At 35.5% G+C, this 22,894-nt stretch overlaps 1 protein-coding gene across 3 annotated transcripts in view; it reads right to left on the bottom strand.

Annotated features, from left to right (window-relative positions):
- Nucleotides 1-6,215: 6,215 nt before the first annotated feature.
- The window catches only part of USP15 (ubiquitin specific peptidase 15), a 61,453-nt gene continuing 44,774 nt past the window's right edge, over nt 6,216-22,894 (bottom strand). For 2 of the 3 annotated variants that reach the window (XM_002186846.7, XM_002186872.7), the window contains 14 exons: nt 17,299-17,472; nt 16,797-16,955; nt 15,912-16,136; nt 14,250-14,333; nt 14,065-14,159; nt 13,701-13,889; nt 12,799-12,914; nt 12,394-12,669; nt 12,020-12,090; nt 11,538-11,653; nt 9,531-9,680; nt 9,040-9,143; nt 8,383-8,471; nt 6,216-8,101 (listed from right to left, as the gene is read on the bottom strand). In XM_002186846.7, the coding sequence (XP_002186882.1) occupies nt 7,916-8,101; nt 8,383-8,471; nt 9,040-9,143; nt 9,531-9,680; nt 11,538-11,653; nt 12,020-12,090; nt 12,394-12,669; nt 12,799-12,914; nt 13,701-13,889; nt 14,065-14,159; nt 14,250-14,333; nt 15,912-16,136; nt 16,797-16,955; nt 17,299-17,472 (2,034 nt within the window). In that variant the 3' untranslated portion in view covers nt 6,216-7,915. Of the gene's footprint in view, nt 8,102-8,382; nt 8,472-9,039; nt 9,144-9,530; nt 9,681-11,537; nt 11,670-12,019; nt 12,091-12,393; nt 12,670-12,798; nt 12,915-13,700; nt 13,890-14,064; nt 14,160-14,249; nt 14,334-15,911; nt 16,137-16,796; nt 16,956-17,298; nt 17,473-22,894 lie in introns of those variants that run through there. The other variant, XR_012053138.1, reaches the window with a different exon arrangement.

Here is a 22,894-nt window from a genome sequence, read left to right as displayed (position 1 = left end):
CATCTCCCATGCCCTTCATACTTCTCAGCTCACACAGGAAGTGTGTGGCTGGCCTGGGAAACAAACATTACTTTGTGCTTTAAACTGAATTTGTCTTTCATTCCCTTGCACAAATAACAGAATTAATATCTGTTCATCCATGATTTTTCCATGCATGATGTGTAATGCAGCCCATTCATGATAGATTTTTTTTTCTGTCAAGTGTAGAAAAAAGAGAAACAGAGGTGGAGATGCTACTTGACTTACATAGAAAAACCCAACACTGACTATCCTTATCACCTTAACAATCTGTCTCCTCATACCACTGCATGGATGTGCTCTTGGCTACCTGCTGGCTAGAGCATAGGAAATTCCAGGTCTGAATACTCACTGAGAGCCAAGCCCTGGATCTACTGAACAGATCATTAAGTGGGATGTAAAACTTGTTCAGCCAGTCTGAAACCTTATTTCCTTTTGACAGCATGATCATCAGTAGATTCCTATGGTTGTTTATTTCTAAGGACCTTGCTTCCTTACTTCAGTCATAACTAACTAAACGATGCCATGATCTAAGAACATTTGATAAACAATTGAATTATAAAATTAGAAGTTCACATGTACTAACTATTGATAGATTCTTTACCAAATAGCTCTACTTCTGACTCACTCGGCCACACTTTGTCATGGATGATACAAATGTCAGGTGGTCTTGAAGGCAAGATCACAGAAGGCCAGAACCAGCCTTACCAGCAGTAGAGTTTCAAAGAAATAGACACTTCATTGTCCTGTGATGAGCAGCTGAGGGTTCTTAAGTCTGGAGGAGGCTCAGGGGTCACTCACTCGCTACAACTACAAGAAAGGAGGTTTTAGCCAGGTGGGGGTCAGCCTCTTCTCCCAGGCAGCTTATGACAGGATGAGATGACATAAGCTGTACCAGGGGAGGTTTGGGTTGGACATCAGGAGGAATTTCTTCACAGAAAAGGTGATTAGACATGGTGCTGTTGATATGTGCTGTTCAATTAGAGGTCTTTTCCAATCTAATTGATTCTGTGATTCTTTTTTTCTTTCCCCTTCAGGACATTTCAAACCTTCCTTTGTAAACTAGTTCCTAAAAATTATTAGGAACTAAATTCCTGATCCTTATAATGTGCTGGAGTCACCTCTAGAATGTTTCCTTTCTACTGGTTTACTATTATCTGACTAAGAAGTTAAATCCTTTGCTAGAAACCAAATTTCTTTTTTGTTGTGTCTGTGCAAGACAAACTACCACTATCAAAGATTTTAATTTCTGGTTGCCTGTTCATGACTTTTGCAGTAGTTGCTTTTTTTAACCATAGTACACTCCTCCTTTTTGAAATCCTTTATCACCTCCTTAGTATCCTACAGCTACTTTCTCATTACATTAATCTTTTCTATTCATGCAGTATAGGCTTTTCCATACTCTTGGCTTGTCTTAGTGTGATTCATATTTTTTACATACATTCATAGTTCTGCACTATTTCTTCCTCTCTGATATTACAGAAACAATGTGCATCATAAAAATGAGCTTCCTAAATTACAATTTCTGACTGACTGTGACATTAACTAAACAGAATTTCAAAGATTACATAGAGGATAACCTAATACTTCCCATATTAAGTAATACTACAACTTTCTTTGATTTATCTTTTAATCTCTGCTACCATATCTCAAAAATATTATATAAATAGCTAAGGTTAAATTTTTCTGAAGACATCTGCTAAGGCATTATTTCCTGTACCAAAAATCAATATGTTATTTGTATTTGCTTTTAATAGGTATAGATGATACAGAGTCATAATTACTGTCTCCTGTGCTGCAGACTTTCTTCTCAGGCAAAAGACACATTTACACAACATCCAGAGCATAATATGTATTTTAGAACATTGATAGATGTTGAAAACAACATAGCTCATCTGAAGTCTTTCCAGACAACATTCATTGTGTTCTGGAAAATGCCTTTATGCTTCCAGAGTTGGTTGCAGACCTCTTACCAATTGCATGATATGTAGGTTTTAATTTTAGTTTTTAAGGAATTACTCATTTTTCAACAGGGGCATGTCTGAATGGGTCATTGTGTTTTAACAGATTATTGTCCTGGAGAGGCAAGGATGCTCTTCCAGAATGGAAAAGAAAGAAGGAAAAGGGAGATGTGTGTTTTGGTATAGGCTGTAATGGGGGGAAAATATTACTTGGAGGAAATGACAATAAATCAAAGCTCTTTTTCATGGTTTAAGCCCAGCTGGAAATTAAGCCCCACACTGGTGCTCCCCTTCCTCACCCCTCTAGTAATAGAGAAAAAAGAGAGAGATCCTGAGCTAATAACAACTTACTGGAAACAGCAATGAGGTAAGAATATGAACAATATCAACAACACTATTAATAACAAAAGTATACAAAAAGGAGGGTGATTTGCATACAAAAAATGTATAACTGAGCAACCCAACCTGGTGCTGCACAATTCCAATACAAAGAAAAAAATGTCCCTCTACCCCTCCTTGCACCCTGTTTTCTCCCAAGCCCAAAACAATGGAAAACAAAGGAAAACAAATCCTCTGGTGAGGACAATTGTTACCCCACTTCCCCCAGGATAAAAGAATGCCTGCCCTGTCCCAGGAAGCAAGAGCCTTTTCCCTGCCCCTTGGCAATGATGTAAGATAATGTGGAACAGCACAATGACTTGGCCATGCACACATGGCTCCAGGCTTCATCCCTCATGTCCTTGGCCGGAGCCAGGACAGTCTAACAGTCATACCGATTGCTACGCTGAACAAGAGCATGGGTTTTATTCCCCTATTGATGAATTCTAACACTAGTGAGTAAAGCCCTTCCCTCAAACCATAGTGAGCTCGGGGCAAATACATTCGTATTCAGGCCTCCACTCAAAACTTCTAAGTGATTTTTAATGGGTACAGTTAGGTCTAAAGAGGGAGGAACATTCCTCTGAAAAGAACAGGATGTTTATGGATTCAAAGATCTCAAAGCTGGAGCAGGTGGCTCAGATGACTCAGACTAAGTTTCCATCCCAGAAGGGGAAGGGCCCTTGCACCTCTCAGCTGCCTCTCTCTGTAGGCCAGGGAAGGCATCTAGCCCAGAGTTAATAGAACAACCTACCACTTACCTCTGCTGGTTGTTCTGCCAGTATTGTCCTTGTCCTCTTTAAAAAAATTGCATAAAAGACTCCCACACTTACCTCCGTTTTCAGATCGTCCTGTTCCAGTTTTGAACCACTAGTTCTTTGGATGTTTCCCTACACTCTAACTCTCCCTACATAGAGTTAAGTCCCCCCTCATAAGGTGTCGCATGCAAATTGAGGCACTTAGGAATAGTCTTCCTGAGAAAGTAACTCTTCTTCTCCCCATCTGTTAGGGCAAATGTATTTACTCTGGGGTTGTAACTTTTTTTCTATAATGAGTCCCAGTTTACAATCTGAACTTTGAAAAGGTAGGAACTCAAATAGTGTATTTTCACTGGAGACCTGGAAAGATTAAGCCAATTTCTCATTTCTGTTTAAGGGTTAGTTCTTGTGCCACTGAATTGCTTGTCCACTGGGGCTACATAGGATATAGGGGTATTTACTGTCACTATAGGACATGTGAAAGCACAACGCAAGCCGCTGCTATTGCAAAGGTGAAAAAGAGGAAGTTTATTTTCTGACTCTAGTATTTATACTTTTCTAAAGGTGACAGTGGATTGGAGGGTGAATGTGCCACCTCTCCAATGACACTAGACAAACTACTAGTTTATCAAATTTCTCCACCTCTATGAAGGAATGTAAAACAATAGGTTGTTTACAGAAAGTTGTATGAGAAGATGTAAAGATGTTTACAAGATGTAAACTCAGAAGGCTTTAGAAAATCTTAAGAATTAGGGCAACAATTTACTACTTTCCACATTCTGTAGATACGATCTGAATATTTTGCACACTGAATAAAAGCATCCATTTAAAACCAAGTGCCACCAACTCTTCAACATCTCTAATCCACAATGACTTCCTAATGGAAATTAGTTTGAGGTTGTTGGTAATTTCCTAAACTTTGTGTTGTATGATACTGTGTACCATTCATGTTTTGATGAGAGTATTGTGATACTTCAAGTGACAATTAAGTGCCAAGTACTGTAATAATTTAGGTGCATCTGTATTATCAACTGTTTTTTTTCAGTTACTGCCCTGACAAATAACAAAATTTACCTTTTATTAAAGCATATAGACCAATTTATAGAGAATCCTGTATTAGCTGTTGCATAATTTGGCCCAGGATTACTGTTAATACTACCTGGCATATAGCACCTCAGTTCATTCCCTAAATAAATTTGTCACATTTAGACTATTCTGGTTTTCTATGTTATTCCAAGATGTAATTTCAGTACGACAGGTCTCTCTGCTTGCCTCAGTAAAGTATGCAATCTTAGATCTAGAGAACTGGAACTGTTTTCACAATGTTTACCCCCCAGGGAAAGAGAACTAAAAAAATCTGAAGAAAGCAATTTGCCTGCAGACTAAGAATATGCTTATTCTATCAGATACAGTTTTCCAATTGTTTCACTACATTTATGGTGATTTTCTTTGTCAAAGTAACTAGTACTTGGAAACAATGAAAAACCATAACCTGCAACTACAACTCTGACATAAAGAAAGCAGCATAATTTGTAAGGAAAAATTAGGCTTGCCAATTAATTTCTTTGCCTGCCATACTGATTTCCCTCTAAGATTTCAAATCTCTTGAAAAAATACACTACGCTCCATAACACAGGGCTACCTTCCTGGGAAACCTAGAAGGGGCTGTGGCCTTCCCATTGGCAAGTAGCTGCAGATGTTTCCACATCATCTAACTGTGCAAGATCTGACAGTTCTCACATCTCATCAGCTCTAAAGTAAGCTGCAAACGTCACCTCAGTGTGCCAGGAAAGCAGGTGGGACTTTAATATAGGTGGATGAAGCATGGAGCTATCTGCACCAAAACATCCAGAATACAGTCTGAAGCCAACTACAAGAAGAGGACCTGGGTAGTGTTTCTTTACCTCTCCTTCCCTCCCAGCCTGGCTTTAAAAGACATACTGCTGTCACAAAATCCACGGAGTAAGTGGGAATTGCAAGCTGTCTTCTGCTTCCTATTCTGTTTCTGTGACCATCACATCAACAAAGTTAACTGAATCTTGTAATTTTAGAGCTTATGCTGACAGCAAAGTTTTTCATAAAAAAAACATGCTGGATTTTTATCTGACATGATTCTTAACAGCTGTTAGGATCCTCTTCTTCATATAAATGAGTTGAGAATAACTTTTGATAAATACTGTAAATAATATACTTTCTGTACTTTAAAGTCTGTCCACACTGGAAGAACTATATCTTATACATGAATATGTTTTATAAAATGACTGAATTCCCAGAAACCTTTGAGACTCAAATAGAGATATTACTGCTTTTATCTCTGATTGGGAAGCTGATTATACAAACTGTGTGTTTGTAATCTTGGAAACCAGATTAACAATAATAACAAAAAAAGAATCCATCTATGTACTTTTTTTCCTAATTATATGTTACTTTGATAATACCCTTTTAAATTCTAGCTAGATAATCCAGTTATTAGGAGGTAAGTACATTCTTCAAATATAACATTCCGCATGTGTGTGTTTATTTGAATTTTCAAAGGGAGAATGAAGTACATTAGGACACTGAGTTATCAGATACTAAACCTCTAATCTACAAACTCCTAAAGTACTTGGGTAAGTCAAATTAGATTCTTTGCTCTGTTGTGTTTTTTCCAAACATGTTTTAGGCTAAGAAGATATGGAAAAAATGGGAGCATGAATATAGAGGGGCTCTTTGTATGTGCTATTCAAAGAGTTGATTGCTTCTCTAGGATTACTTCCAAAAGCTTGTATCACTTCCATGCCCACCAACCCCATACATTTATCTAATCTTAAATATATTCCCTCATTTCCCAGCCATCTCACAATTAGGATATTTGCATTTGATTATTGTTACAGTATTACTTTCACTTATGACATTATTGTTTTTACAGTCTTATAAATGTTTTAGGGCCAGTGACAAGAGAGACCTTTTTATATATACTATCTACTTGAAATACTAATAATCTTGTTCTATGTTGGTCATTACATAACCAGTTTGTAACTCAGAATATAAGTCTCAGACAAAGAAGACCCATGACACAAACACCGTGGGAAAAGAATTTGTAACAAAACACAACACTAAATAAGGCCTTGAATAGCTTTATTGAAATCTGTATAAATAAACATGCGCATTTCAAATGTAAACCCAAGTGAACTCAAGTGCAGACAAAATTTTAACCTCTGTCATGCAGGAGGTTAGTTTACATTAAAAAAAAAACAAAACCTCAAAGCAGCTTTAAAATACCAGGATGAAACACCAGTTTAATATCAAGGTATAAAGCAAAGCCATGTCCAACATATCTCATTTATATCCTGGTCAAATGCAATTTTTTTAAACTTTTTAATGCTAACATAAATAAATAATTTACCAAAATGTGCACTCACAGAGTGAACTTTTATTTACAATACACAATTTATAACCTATTGTATTTGATTAGTTCAAGTGAAGAACATCATACTTTTTGCTTTTTTTTTTTAAATTTTAAACAGTGGGACACAAAGCAATTCTCCAGGTAGTAGATATGTGACATGTGCCCCCACATTTAAGAATCCCTCTCAAAGGCAGTATTGTATGCAAATCAACAATACATTCTTCCAACTAGATCAATGGGAAAGCAGCAAATCAAAAAATATTTCAAACTGTCACACTTATTTTGGCATCCTGGACCCCTGAACACAGTTAACTGAAATCCAACTTGGAGTTTGTATGCCTTATATACTGTACAGGTTCTGACTTGAACATGCAAATGCCAATTCTCTTATGAGTTACCTTTTCAGATACACTGTAAGGCTATGGTGAATTCCATCCGGAACACACAAAGAAAATTAACAGGCCTACCTTTAAAGTGATTTTGTTAATTAACAATTTAAAGGCAGGTCATATTGAAAAAATTCTCAACTAAGCCTGATACACAGTCATTACTATGGATACAGAATACTATTAACTCTGACCTTAATACAGAGTAGTTTGCAAGCTGTCAAACTACAAAAACTGGGGAGAGAGAACTTATAGCACAATTTAAATTTTGGACTGTTACCAGATAAAAAATTATGCATGTCTTAGAAGCAAGATAACAGGAATTATGTCTGCAGAGTAGATTTCAACAAGCAACAATGGATACTTACATTTAATTGAAAACCCTTTTTGTTAATGCAGCATGAAACCCAGAACCTGTTCCACAGCAGAAGATAAATGTAATATTCTGGATGTTCCACTATGTCACAAAAGGTTAAAACACCTTTTTCAAGCTATTTCTTCTATTGTGGCCAAATGAAAAAAAAAAAAAGAAAAATAGGGAGAAACAAAAACTTGTTTCAAGAAAACTACTTTAGGTATTTATAACATTTTTACTTGTAGTCTGTTGGCAGCCTAAGGAACATGTATATATTCATCCAGAAACTAGACTTGGCAGTAGTATTCTTGCAGTACTAAGAAAGTAAATGTCAAAAGTCCACAGATTTAATATTTTAGTTATTAATTCACATCCAAAACAAAAGAAAACATAATCCATCAGAACAGCAGCAGAAAACTTAAAAGGGGTTTATTTGTGATTTCCTATATATACCATGTGAATATGAGACTGTAAATGCATTAGAGACAATTTCTGTTTAAATTTTTATTGTTTCACTTCAAGTACTGCACATGTTAAATTGTAATAAAGATTTACATTCTCTTATCTGAAACTCCCCATCTCAGATTTTTATTCTTAATTTGGTGGGCATTTTCACTCTCAATCTGTATCCCCAGGAAGAGAGTCTCTTTTATGGCTTCTAGTTCTTCCCATCAGTTAGTGTGCATACAATTTTCATTTTCTATATCATTATCATTTTCATTGCTGTCTTCATCACTTTCTAGTGGGATGCCTGTGGCAGCTGAAGCACCTTGTTTAGTTTCCCGGTCAAGTGGGAAAAAGCCAGTTCCACTGATTGTGTCCTGTCTCTGGTAGAAGAGCACATACGCTGCTTTGGACTGTAAAAAAGGGCAGTACATTAAGTTCATGAGGCTTCAAACAAAACATTTAAATACAGGTTACTAACTCTTTTTCTTTGCTTCCAAGTATACAAGGTAAAATTACAAAGAAATCCAGACTGCATGTTGTAGCAAAACATTTTTTGTTTGTACCGTTCTTTGAAAGAACACAAACTTCTGCCTACAAATTGAACACAGGTTTCATGGTTTACTCTTCAGTTTTCCTGCCCTGACATGAAAACATCAACAGTCCCAAATTTGGAAACATAAAAGATACTTGCCACTATCTGGTCCTCACTTGCAGTAGACACACTACTGTCATCAAAGTAGTACCATTTTCCATCATCCTTATTTTTTGCAAAAGCAGTATCTAGGACAAAAAAGTAAAATATTTGTCTCAGGACTTTGTATCTTCACAGATGTAATACAATCAGTTACTAGACCGTATTCCTGTCAAACGCTTCATATTTAACTAACTAAATCTTAATTATCACAATTAAACATCTTTAACATTTTATTTTTAGCAACAAGAGTTTAATTACTAACATTTCCCTTCTAAAGACAATGTATACTGAAAAGGACAGTCAAAATACAATCCCTCAGTCATATTTTCTCTCTGCTTTCAAGGAGAAGCACAATGAATAAAAGTACAGACAAGCATGATAAAATCAGTTGTAAGAGTACAGAAGCTCTTATGTTTTCTCTTTTCACAATATGCATAGCCTGTAAGTATAAAAGAACCTATAATTACCCTTGAAAGCTCACTGCATACAGATTTTTTTGTTAAAATAGTTGAGAAAGCATTTCAAGGTAACGGAAAAAAACTGTCCCTCAACCATTAAAAAGCACCATTGATTCAAAGTGATCATTGCTTCAATCAAAATGAACATGGAAAGAAAAGCTGACATCTAGAATCATGATACTTGAAATCAACTTACAATGCCCTCCTCCCATTCCTCCATAGTGGTTGGAGACAGCAATCAAATTGTAGCGGCAAGGCCCTGCATTGGGATTAATAAGGAACTCTGACATGTCCAAGTCACTGTTAAAAAACAAAACAAAACAAAGTAAAATAAAACAGACAAAATAACCTAAGCAAAATTCAGTCATGTTAATAGCATTTTTAACCACAGTTTAGTGGTCTCAGAACCCTTTACTTCATATGTCCTAGAAAAATACACCGGACTACTCTGCCAGTGCATCTCTTTCACTCTGTGAGAAATGGAACAGGAACAAGCAATCTTCCATATTTTTATATTATAATTATTTTGCGAAGTTTATACTTTTAACCCAGAAGTATTTTGTCATTAGTTTATTGGATCCTCTCATGGAAGTTGAGAACAAACACATTTTATATAATTGCTGTATTAAACACATGCCCTAGTCATGATTTTTATACTTCTAGCATCAAAATATCTGAATTTCTTACTTTATTGGAAAATCAACCAATGTATCCAACTTGTCCCTCATGTATCTGCTGTAGGAAAAGCGCTTCAGATGAACTACCAGTACGGGGGGCAGTGACCACAAGTCTAACTTCTTAGTAGCTTGTTGATGTTCTTTACAGTTTGGACAATACCTAAAAGAAAAAAACCATCAATATTAAGTAACTGTAGTCCATATATACGTTAAAACACATTACTAAAGAGAAAGTCACATTCATGGGAGGAACTGAATGAGCAAGAAACACACACTCTTCATGTTCTGTTACTAATGCCATAGATATCCCTTCCAGTTTACAATGTGCAAGTGTGATCCCAGTGAAGCTCAACATCATTAACACAGAAGCAGCATCCCCCAATATTGGATTTTCATTTCCTACATGCCTGATCAGATCCTTAAATCCTTAGTTAAAACACAATATTCTTGCATTTTATGAAAAAGAGATAAAGTGTTAAGAAACTAACCATTAAAAAAAGTGCCAAAAATAACAAACAACTGCGATTCTTTCAAATTTCCATTTCCAAATTCATTCATCCACCACCCTGTCCTAACCATCATCTAAAACCAGATTACAGTGATTCCTGGAACCTGGAAAAACTCATTACTAGAAACTCCCCTTCTTAGTAGGCAACTATTGAACAGGCTGTGACTTAGAAATTTCTGTTCCCTGCAGCTGCGCATACTTGAATCATTCAGCAACTAATGCTCAGGTAGGAAGATAAGTAAGAATGAATGGAAGAAACTCTTCTTCTTCTATGTCTATGCATATTCTATACTTCTGCATCTAACAAGTAAAAATCTAGGGAAAAAAAAAGAAGAGATGAACCCTAATGAAAAGACTGCAAAGTGTCTTTAAATAGTGACGTCAGGTAATGACAAAAAACTAGGAGAACTGTAAGATCAGGCTGGAATTGAAAATCTGTTTTCCCTATTGGCTTAGAATATGTAGAATACAAACAGTGCTGGACTAGGGATGATGAACTCTTGTAGATTAGACTTGTGACAACCTAACAAATAAAGAGAAATATGATTAATGACCTCTGGTGAGATGCATCGAGTAGCAGCTGCTTGACTTCTGCAGTTGTATTCAGTAGCTAAAATACTCTGCTTAAAATGTGCTGCCAAAATGGAAGTGCTTCAAGCCCTACCTGAGTTATATGGTATCCCAAACAGCCTATCCAGTGTTGTGTAATGTAGCAAACCCAGAAAAAAAAAGAGATTTTTAAAGTTAGCTCCCTACCCTGCACAAATATAGGAGAAACTCTGGTGACAATGTTTGGAGAGCTCCAAAACTTTTGAGTATCCACAGAAGAAACATTGGCAGACTCTCTTTTCAAACATAATTCTGAGTTTAAAAGTGTTGATGAAAGATTATCTGCTATAAAACTCCTGGAAAAAAAGGACCTTATGGGAACATACTATAATGATGAATATTCAGATATGATTCCAAATTATCATTTGGAAGAATCATAAATAGAATAAAAGTCTCTGCCAAAAACTTAATGGCTAGAACATGAATTTGAGGGGTCCTATTGAACACAGACATCCCCCATCCCATAAACTTGCTGTTTGTGCATATCCCTATTTCATATATCAATGCAAAGCAAGTTATGTATTTACATAAAGGAACTACAGTATGCACCAACCTCTCTCATCTCAGAAAGGAGTATTTGTTTAAACCACTATATTGAATTTGTCACAATATTATTCATTCACTGTCCATCAACATTCACAGACTACAGCACCATAAATATCAACCCTTCCTCTTAAATTGTGAATGCATTGAATGTCTTCCTTACAAATATAACCTTCTGTACATGGTAAAAATTTTGGTTAAGTAACAGATCAAAACAAAAAGCATTTTGAGAATTTTCAAGTATGTTTGAAATTACAAGATTCAATATACCATTAAATCAGCTACTGATCTATATGTTCAAGTGTGGTTTTGATTAATTTGGAGAAATAGACCATCATTTAAATTTTTTGTGCTTACCATGGGTCTTCAGCACCTAGTTTTTCCTTTGTTGTGAACAGCTCAATGCAGTCTTTTAATTTCACAAAAGGCTTTTTGGAAGGTTTATATTCCACACTTTCATGTTTTTCAAAATCCTAAAGAGAAGTATTTCTTGAGTTAAGAGAACAAATGAAACAAAACTCATTTTAGTGATGCCGTCTTACTATAAACAGTAACTACAAAGCTCCTATATATGGAAAAACTGATCAGAAACCATTCAAGTAAAAAGTTTCCACAGCTCCAGATTTACTTCCCAGTTCATAAGCCTCAGATTTGCTAATTACTTGGATGTATATATGAAGTTTATTTACAACAGCATATTTACTAAGAATAGCAAGAAAAAAGATATAGCTGCTTCTTCTTGCAAAGACTTACAATCTCGTATGTCACACTAATTGAGTTGCATTTTTTTGTTTAGGTTTATTTTTGTGCTGGAAAAGGGAGGAACTTAAACAGCTTACCTCTGCTGCACTATCATCAAAGTATCTCTTCTTCAATTCAGGATCCCAATCCAAAGCAAGGAAAGATCTTTCTAAGATTAAAAAAAAATGTTTTCGCTTAGTATTATTTCTTGCTTCACATGAAATTGTATTAACTTTGGGCATAAACTCTTCAAAATAAATTAAATAATGGTATAATGAATAATTACAAAAAATTGAAGAACATAAAAATTCTGCATTACAAAAAGTCAACTGAAATAAAAAAATTAGTTATTTATACAGAATTTACTATTTAAAAGAAAAATATATGAAATAGCACACAAAGAAAATGAAACATGAGAGTCAGAAAAGAGTCTCAGAACCAAATATTGCCCACTCTGTTCCCTGTGACTTACCATCAAGCCTAGGTTGCCTATCATCAAATCTAATATGCCTGGTATCATCTTTGATGTAGTTTATGTCAGTATTGCCTAAATTATTGAACTGGAATGTAAACAATCGCTTTTTGTGTCCCGTGAGTGGTTGACCTTTGCAAGTATCCTCAGTACACAATCCATTTTCAGAGTCATTGTCACCCCCAACTGAGTCTTCTGATTGGCTGTTTTCATTCTCAGAGGGAAGTTCCTGATCCTGGCTAGATTCATCATCTTGCTCATCTGTCTCCATTTCACCTTAAGCAATTGGAAGAATAAAGAGGAAGAAATGAGACACAATGACAGTAATTAAAAAACACTAGAAAGTTATCTTCCATTTCAAATTCAACACCAAATACTAAACAAGTTTAGATATTCCAGTCTTACTTGGAGAGCCTTCTTCATGTATTCCATTTGGGCCATTACCATTGATACCATGGTCCTTACAGCAATGCAGGGAACCTTCAGTGTCTTCACTTTCAGTACAGGTTTTTACGTATCGGCTAAATGTAACAGGTGAAAGCAACAGTTAGAAGCAATGGATTGTTAAATAATTTTAATTGTTCAAACTGGTAATTAAATTGTTATCGCAAGTCCTTGCTACTCTGCTGTATTTCTGCACTCCTTTCTCATTTACTCAGATTATCAGGTTTATTGCCAAACGTGTCTAGTGTTAGAAGCACATAGGAAAACCTGCTTGCATGTGACTGTATATTTTTGGCAGCTACTTGGTCTGAGACAACTTGATTCCTGGTCTCACTCTTGTTTGTCCAGTATTCATTTTTTAAATTGCTCATTATCCATATTACAGAGGAAGTTACATCAACAGAGAAAGAAGCATGAATTTAAATTGGACGTTATATGATTTTATTTTCTCCTATATAACAACACTAATTCTATCTAGTTTCAGAAAGTGTCTACCATGTACTTTTACAACATAAATGAGTACATAAACTTGAACAGTAGATACATAGCAGAACAGCTGGAAAACATTTCCACTTTACCAAGATCTAACAAACAGCTAAGCATACAAGAGAATTATTTAACAATACCGATTGACTCTCTACTATCTTCTCAAATAGTTTTTTGAATGAGGTCATGCTAACAAACAATCAAATTAAAATACACATTAGCGGCTAAAATTTTGTATTTGATATTCAACAGAAAGCAAATACACGTACTCAAATCTAATCAGTATGTCAGAAATGCACATGAAAGTACATGCCTATTGACTCTAACTATTAGCATTATTCTTAACAAACTGATTTTTCTTTTAACAATAAACTTACCACATTCTTAGCAGCAGCAGGTTATACAGTTTATCTTCAGTATTGTTTCTAGGCACTGCTATGAGAAAAGGTTGACCAAATAGTAAAGAACCACTATGGCTGTAGCTAGTGTGCCTGCACTTCTCCCTTAAACAAACAGGAATTATGACTTGTTCCGTATCTTCTGTTCTATTGATAGCAATTTCAAACCTAGAAGAAAAGCAATCAGAAATACAAAGAACAACAGTCATGGAAAAGGCTACAAAGGGGAAAAATAAAAAAATATCCCCTCCCAGTTTGATCTTTATCTAGTGTCTAGGTTTTAATCTTTTGCAAATAACTAAACAAACTGCAAAGAGACATGAAGCACGTTATCTACACTTACACATAAATGTCATCACGTTCCATAATACTACTTAGATTTTCATCCATGCCAAATATCCTGTGGAATCTGTGATTGTATATATCAGTAACAATCATCTGAAAAGAAGATGGAGTATACATTGTTAAATCAGGTTAATACGTATTAAAATGCTATTTGTTGTGCTTTATGTAAGAGCTCACTCTTACCTTATCTGCAGCAACTCCAGACAAAGCTGACAATGCAGTGCAAAGATCCAATATATTTCCAATTTTGGGAACAACTACTTTGTACTAAAAAGGAAAATATAATTAAAATTTCTAAAGAGAACAAATATACAGGAGGAAAAAACCCAAACACTTTATGTATTTCTTTCATATATTTGAAACTTAAGGTGTAAAGTATGTAGATCAACTAACATAAATTCCAAAAGCTGCAAAAAATGTAGTAGTAATCTGCACAACTTTATGAATACACATACACCAAATACTCAATTTATTAGTTTATACAATGCTTGTTTTAATGTTGTTTTACTTTTTCAGGAAGAAGACTAACATTACAAATTACTTAAGGTTTGCATTTCAACAGTACCTTCTTATTTAAGTATTTAAATAGTATAGATGCTTCAAAAGATTATTCAACCTGGAATACAACACAAGTTGTTTATGAAGTATTACTAGGAAAAAAGCAATGGCAGGCAACACATTCTCATTTCACATGCAGAGAGAGAACTTGATTAAAGTCAAAGAAAACCTCTCTGTGGCTTCTCTTATGCAGTGCTTCTGAAGTTTGTAATAAAACTCCACACAAAACTCTTACCTGTTATTTGCATAATGAAGACAGGATAGATTAGAAATAAGGTATTTTTAACTCTGTAATTAATTGCCAAGCATTGCATGCTATGTCCTTAAGTTTTATAATCATTTAGACTCACAAAACCTCTACTGAACTGGTACTCTTCCTAAACTATTAATTCCAGCACAACCATTGCACATCATGAGTCATGTTCAAATACTTTACTAGTTTTCAACTACTTTGTGTCCCCTGTGCAACTACTGTGTCCCCTATTTTCACAATTAAATTTTTAGCAGGCTCATCTCCCATCAGTTAATACACCTCCCTTCACCTTCAAATCCCTCAACTCATATTCCCTTTGAGAACACTCTTTTCTCCCACTTTCCTTCTTATGGTACTGATTTCAGGTGTTAGAGCCTTTTTGAATGCCTGCATAACTGCCTGTGCTGCATTTTTTTCACCTATCCTCACTTACTGTACAAGGTACAGCGAGAATCATTTAATCATGACTTGGTTATGATAACCTTATGTACATTTTTTCATGACATTCTAAGGTGTGTAATATCATCCCCTTCCTAAAAAAACTGGCAAAAGGGATACTCTTCACAAAGAAATCTCAAATGAATTTTTTTTCTTTTAACTATGAGGTGAGAGCACATTTGAGACTATCCAATATATTTATCATGGGTTTTTTATTGCACCACTTATTACAAATATTTGCCCTTTGTGATTAAGAAACCAATAAATTAAGTCTTATGGATTAAGAGCATAAATATTTTTATAAATATAAAAATTTATCACAGCAGCTCTCAAAAAATTATGTCAGCATACATTTTAAAGATTAAGAAGCCCTACTAAGATAAAGAAATTACCAATTCTTTCTTGAAACTGTACAAGGCATGTACAGTCTTCCTCAGGTATGTATAGTATTCCCCACTTTCCTAAGTGAGACTTCAGAACACATATCAGGAAAATAAAGCTTGTTGGATTTGCTTATAAATTTGCACTGTGTAAAGGAACCTGGATTCAATGTTAATGCCTCATGAATCAAAGTGTTTGTAAATTAAGCTGCTTACCTGCATAGGCTTTGCAAGTGGATCCATTCTAACTAAATAAACTTCCAAAGTGCGTTCTTTTTTCATGGGTAATGGAAGTGTCAAGTAACAAAAGGGATCAAAGGTTACAGATATCTTAGCACATTCAGGACAAACTAGGGTAGATTTAAAAAGGCCATGAAATATATCTACAATGATGGAATCATTTCTCTTTAAATGGTTTTCCCAGGCTTCTTCAGCAACCACCTGTAAACAAAGCATGATCTGGGTTATGACAAAGTAGTAGGAAATGAACAGTGAGATTAGTAAAAGTCCTTGACAGAACATTTTCAGTAACCACCTAAACACAGAAATGTCACTCCAAAGGGCCCGTAAGGAATGTTACTATTATCAGGTTTGCAGGTTAAAAGATGTATGCTTTTCCTAGGACAGAGATCCTCTCAGTGGTATTAGACAATCTAGAGAGTGACTTTCACGTAGCTTGGGGGAAGACAAAAAGCAGACAAACCCAAAAATTCCATGTGAATTAACTCATACTCATAACAAAAGAAGAGTTTCTCTAAAGTAAGAGTACTGAAGAGAGACAGAATGCTGCATACTATAGATTTAAAAATAAAAGAACAACAGAACAGGAATTGTTTTTCCAACTGAACTCAGCATTGAATTGAACAAGATGGTCTTAATGAAGTCTTAAAAAAGGGCTTACCATCCTCCCATTCCCCCCTTCATCTTAAAAATATATAGAAATTTATACAGTTTCTCAAGTTTTGTCCTATTTTCTGAAATATCTTCCAGAAAAAGCCCCACATAATCAGTTCCACAACCTTCCTGTGCATAATCATGTCGAAGTATCTTACAGCATACAACTTTGACTACAATGAAGCTGATCAGCTCCAAAACCCCTACCTTGTCTGGTCTCCCATCAGCATCCTTTAATTGAATATAAGGCTTTTTCCTAATTCTATTCAAATCCTCATGTAAACCATCCAAGAGAAAAGCCAGTAGCTCTTGACAATCTTGTTGCTGATAACCAGAAAACTGTGGTGCAAATCGTCCCACTTGTGTCTAAGAAAAATAAATGCAAAACACTTCTGATACTTTAATTGTCAGAAAGAATAGATACTTCTGAGATGCTATAACAGCATATTGAAAAGGTAAAACTTGTAGTTATAAAAGGTAAGCTTTTTAATGGAGACAGGAAGTCAAAACTAATTCTCAAAGACCAAAGCACAAGGACAGGTGACACCTACTGAAGTAAGTAGGTGGCTACCAGTTCAATGAATGAACTGCACACTTGTAAATAGTACATAAAATTCTATTTTTGTGTGTGTATTTCTCTAAGTTTTATATATGTAAAATGAAAAAACCAAAACTGACAATGTACATTCAATGTAATTTCCCTACTGACCTTAAATGCTCTTGGGGTAACATAGCTGTATTTTCCTGACCACATTTGCTTGATAAGCTCGGCATAAGATTTTGCTATTTCACCTCGCATTCCTAAAGGATTGTCAAAATTCAGCTCTTCTTGGTATTTATCATTGAGGAAGTACTCTGTAAGAGGAGGTGTGTTGCTGAGACACTGCAAAAAATAATACAGACTTTTTAGAACAGTTATTTGAATCAGGTCTAAACAAAGAATGTTTTAATTTTATTAAAGCAGCCATGAACTGTAATGTCTAGTACCTGTAAGGAAAAGAGAAAAAAAAACTAAACAATCTTTTCCAGAAACAAATAATGGCTTTAAACCAAGACTGGCGACAGCTGTCATTACAAGTTATGCACAGATAATATTTGTCGAGAGCTTTACCTCCAAATTTATAAAACAGAGTAGTCCAAACAACCACAGCATGACAACAATTTGTACCAAGATTTTAAACAAACAAAACAAGGTGTTTCTTGATACATGAACGGCCTTACAAAACTTTTTGCTAGAAGTTGTAATAGATGCGCAAAGTGGCGACTGCATACATGTTTGGAAAAGAGAGGCAACAGGGCTTATTACTTCAAATTATAACATATTCATAGCAACATTTGAAAAATATTTCTTTTATTTTGGCAGGCGAGGGAAGGTGAGTATGCTTGGCCTTTTCTTCTCTTTGTCAATATCAGCTTATGGATGCTGGTGGAGACAGCAATCTATGCTAGAGGGACTGGACTTCAAATCACAGTGCTATAGCCCTTGCTATGTTCTTTTAAATCTTGTGATGCCATTTACAGCTGAAATTAGTCCAAGGAAAGCAAGGACCTTGTTTTAGATTGAAATAACCACTTATCCTCTGTACCAGTTTGTCTCTTCTCTCAGCATCTGGAGACAGCAGGATGTAATCACTGAAGTATGATTTACAATTTCACTTTGAATTTTTGTGTGCTACTCTTCATACTCCTTTAAACATAAACATTTTCACCATTCAGGAATAATCCCCATGCCATGCCTTAGCATATATTCTTAAGAGTTTGTTCATTAAATATTTTAAGATTTTCTGCATTCTTTCCTTTTTTGCAAGATTTGAGGAAAGGTCAAGTATTTCAGTAGTCTCGTCTGCCTCTCTGTAAATAAAGGGGAGGAGCTCCACTTATTCCTATGTCTGCCTATCATACCTGTGCAATATTACAAAGCAAAACCAGTCACATGCTGTAGAGAGCTGAGTTTCGTGCCTATATCAAACTCCTTCCTTTCTCTTCCTCCTCACCTAAAGTTTTCAGGATCTGTCAACACTGCAAAAAAAAAATTCCTGGTATTACAGACCCTTTTGGACACTCACGGTTGAAGAAATCTCATTTTTCTCTTGCTATATGGCAAAGAGCTTTTACTTTCAGTAGTGGTGATCCCAACTCCTCCTATCTCGCAGATATGTTGTCTTCTGGATTATTTTTGGGTTGGTTTAGGAGATGAAATCAATTCAACTGTTCAGTTTAGTGTGAGGAATGTCCAACACAAGGAACTAAATAATGCAAAAATAGTATATTTTTCTACAGGTCTTTCTGTTAGTCAAGCATTATTATACAACGTCCTAACAATGTGGATTCCATCAAAAAAATAATTTACCAGTTTCTAGTTTTCACCTGATAAACTGATTTTGTCACTTTCTCAGTATATTAATTAGTATTTGTAGTATAAGTCAGATTATTACAGATAATTTCCCTTTTTTCTTTAACAATGTCCACATTACAACATAATGATGACATTGATGGTAGTCCTGGAATGTACAAATGTCTATCTCAACACAGCAAGTTTTGAGGTATCGAGCTGACACATTTTTCTAAAATACCTGATACCAAAATTTTTAAAAGAGTAGCTTCTAGAGGAGCTCATAAAGTTGGCCATATATGCATTGATCTTTTCAATGCAACTGACAGAACTAAATGCTTACAAATGTGTTTTGCTTCAAAAAGGCTAACAGTGGAGAATTATTTAAGATCATGATTAAAGTCAGAGGAAAAAAAACCATCCAGAAGCCAATTTGAAGGGAATCCTCCATTCTTATTTTCTCATGTCATATGTTGTGGGTTATCAAGGAAGCCTTATGGAAAGTGTCTTTTAAAACCAAGACACCAAAACAAAGAAACCTATTGGATAGCAAAGTTACAGATTTATGTGTCCTTTTCAACCTAGTGATTTGGGGTTATCTGTTTGTTTCAAAGCACAGACAATAAGTAAACTAAAAGTATACCAAAAGGTGAGGAAGAACACCAGCCAAAATAGGCGAACAAACACAGTAAAACTATGGAAAACTGTTTGTGAACTAAACAGGTAACAGAATGTCACTTCATTTCAAGTACTGCTGTCTCTACAAGTTTTCTTTAACCAACAAAATTTCTGTAAAGTTCTCTGAACCTGAGCTGGTCATTTAGTGAAAAGATCATGGGAAGTATGGAATAGAAGGTAGAAACTCCAAGAGACAAACCACAGGAGAGAAGGTTAATTTTCAGCATGACAGAAGTCATACTTCCATGTTACATATTAATAACCTGGAAAAAAAGTTATTAAGATGCACAGGAAAATGAAAAAAAAAAATCCTAATTTTTAGTGTTATGTATACACACACATATATATATATATATATACACTTCTCAATGCTGCAGCCTCAATGGAATACTGTGTACAACGCCAGCCCATGATAATGTTTCCAAGTCTACCTGTCCTATGAAACCTTCACAGAAGCAGGAAATATATTAAAATAGTCAAGTTATACTCTTCTAAATCTCTGTAGTTTAAGTATGGAGTAATTCTGATAAAAGAGTTTGCACGGACTTGATAGAAAGGGAAATAAAAAAAAATGAAGAAAGAGGGCCACCAAGAGCATCAGTGGCCTAGAAGCACTTGCCCTGTGAGGAAAGTCTGAAGCATCAGGGTTTGTTCAGGCTGCAGAAGAGACTGTTTGAGGGAGCCCCAAGAGTGGCCCTCTAGTATCTATAGGGAAGTTAAGGGGAAGATGGAACCAGGCTCTTCACAGTGGCACATACTAGGAAGAAACTAAACAACTGGCATCAGTTGAAATATGAGAGGTTAAGAATATAAAAAAAAAGGTTTTCACTGTAGGAACAGTCAAGCAGTGGAACTAAGAGTCTCTGCCTTCTTGGGAGGTTTTCAAGATCAAACTGGATAAAGCCCTGGGCAACCTGTTCTGAGCTCAGAGCCAACCTTCCTTTGAGCAGGAGGTTGCACCAGAAACCTCCTGAAGTTCCACAAATCATTCTATAATCCTAACGGAACAAGAAAACATTTCTTCACATCCCATGCTGAATATTGCACAAAAATAATGGTAAAAATAAACTTCCAAAATAAATAAAATATCACTACCTATCATACCAGTGAACTGGGGAAATAGGAAGGAGAGAGTAGGATCATGAATTGAGACACTGAAAATTTGATATTCCTCTAAGTGTCCTGGTTCCTCAGCTTCAGGTGCTACTTACTAAGAATTTTATGCAAGCAACATTGAAATGTCATATTTCAGCTTTTTAACAAAAGACCAAGATGTGCCAGACTGAAAAAAAGATCCAAGACCTAGGAAAAAAAGTGATTTACTTTACACCTACTTGTGTCTATCCTACTTTTGTCTGTATGCCATCAAACACGGCAAAAAGCGCTTAGTTAATACTCTCCTTAATCCAAACTCCACATCCTATGGCAACTGAAACAGAACAGTAAAAACGTAGTAATTTCAGGTATTGGTGAAATATCTTTTGTCTAGATAAACTCACAGCCATAAGTAACATCAGAGGGAATGATTCAGCTTTCTGAATAAAAAACCTTCTGAAATACCCACTGCAAAGCTTCTTCAGAAGTCAGGTGTATATAATCACACTGCTGGAAAAAATGCATAAAAATAAAAATCTTGAAAAAAATGAATGTTTTTAGTGAAAATATTTATTTTTTTTCTTCTTAAATTTTTAATCACAAAATGAAAATTTTGGAACTCTCACATTTTTACTGTAAAAGAAATAAAAAAAACCCCAAACATTTCCACAGAGCTCTAATCTGTACTATCCCACCAAAATAGGAAAGTAATACTTGGGAAATATCCACAGGTGGCAGCACAGCAATGTTTAATGAGACTAATTTTCTTCTAATTTCTTTTCAGCCTAGAATATAGCTATATACCTAAGTGAATGTGAATGAAACATCTGCTTGCCAAATACTTTTTTAAATATGGGTTCAAGCATTCATAATAATACGTATTTAATAAAATCTACATACTCCCTTTTTCCTTTCCTGTTTTATTTCATGCTCAGATCTTCAAAAGCAGACATTTAGGCCAAATTAGAAAAAAAATCAAACTGTAGGTGTTTACACTGAAATAACATAAATACATGGAATTCTCCCTTGAAAATAATTGTACAAAAGTTCCAATACAACCAAAATAAGAATACTGAATTATTGTTTTTTTAAAATTAAGGAATAGTGGTAAGAGAACAGCACTTGGGAGATATACAATGGTATTTTAACCTTCTTGGCCTTACTCTCATTCAGCTTGCAGCTGTCTGTAATCCCACAGAGGATCTTACCTATCCCTTCATCATCTGTCCTCCAGTTGTCCTGAGCTTCTTAACACTTAAAACCCCAACTTGGAAGGGCAAAGGTCTCCATAATAATCACTCAAAATGAGCCTAACCTATAAACTGAAGAACTACTAAAGAACTTCCAACAAAATTTAAGACATTGCCAGGATTTTCACATTTCTACCAAGAATGTTTACAGGGCAAGAACATTCACACAAATTTGTCAGACTCAGGAGACAAAGCTGTGTGAAGGAATGGCCCCTCTTTGTCAAGGACATTGATAACAGCTCTGATGCAAACCATCTTCACTGTACATGAGACAAGATCAAAGAGAAGCTGGGTGAGAAACGCAATTGTTTCTGAAGCAGAAATGGTTCCTATGTGAACACCCAAGGGGCCTGAATATTCCCGGGAAAGCACAGAGATCTGAGAGAAGATCTGGCAATCAGCTGGAAAATGGATCAACTGAACTGTGCTTTGGTTGAAGGAAGCTACAGTGACCACACCCAGCAGGAATGGAACGGATCGAAGCAGAGCATTCGGTACATTAATGGAATTGAAACTATTTCAGAGTCCAGTACTCTACAGTAAACTATTTTGTTTAAAGAAAACAGATTTATCCTGAAAACCACCCCTGTGTTAGCACAATTGTGAAGGAATACACCTTAGGAGGATAGGTAAGATAAAGTAGATGACCAGAGCAGATTGGAGAATCACAAAATAGAGGAGATTAGAAGGCATCACTGCAGATTCTCTGGTCCAACCCACTTGCTCAAAGACAGGTCACCTAGAGCAGGTTGCTTAGGACTTCGTTCAGTTAGGTTCTAAGCACCTTCAAGGATGGAGGCTTCACTGTTTCCCTGAAAACCATATTTCACTGTTTGATAAACCCTATTTTAGAACAAAGTTTCCTACATTTAGGAATTGCATATGCTTTAGTTTGTGCTCATTGCCTCTTTTTCTTTCAGTGGGCACCACTGAGGAACATTCAGCTTAGT

This window comes from Taeniopygia guttata, chromosome 1A (genome assembly GCF_048771995.1).
Source record: "Taeniopygia guttata chromosome 1A, bTaeGut7.mat, whole genome shotgun sequence".
Lineage (NCBI taxonomy): Eukaryota > Metazoa > Chordata > Aves > Passeriformes > Estrildidae > Taeniopygia > Taeniopygia guttata.
Note: the sequence above shows the minus strand (reverse complement) of the source record. Positions and strands in the feature narration are given on the sequence as shown.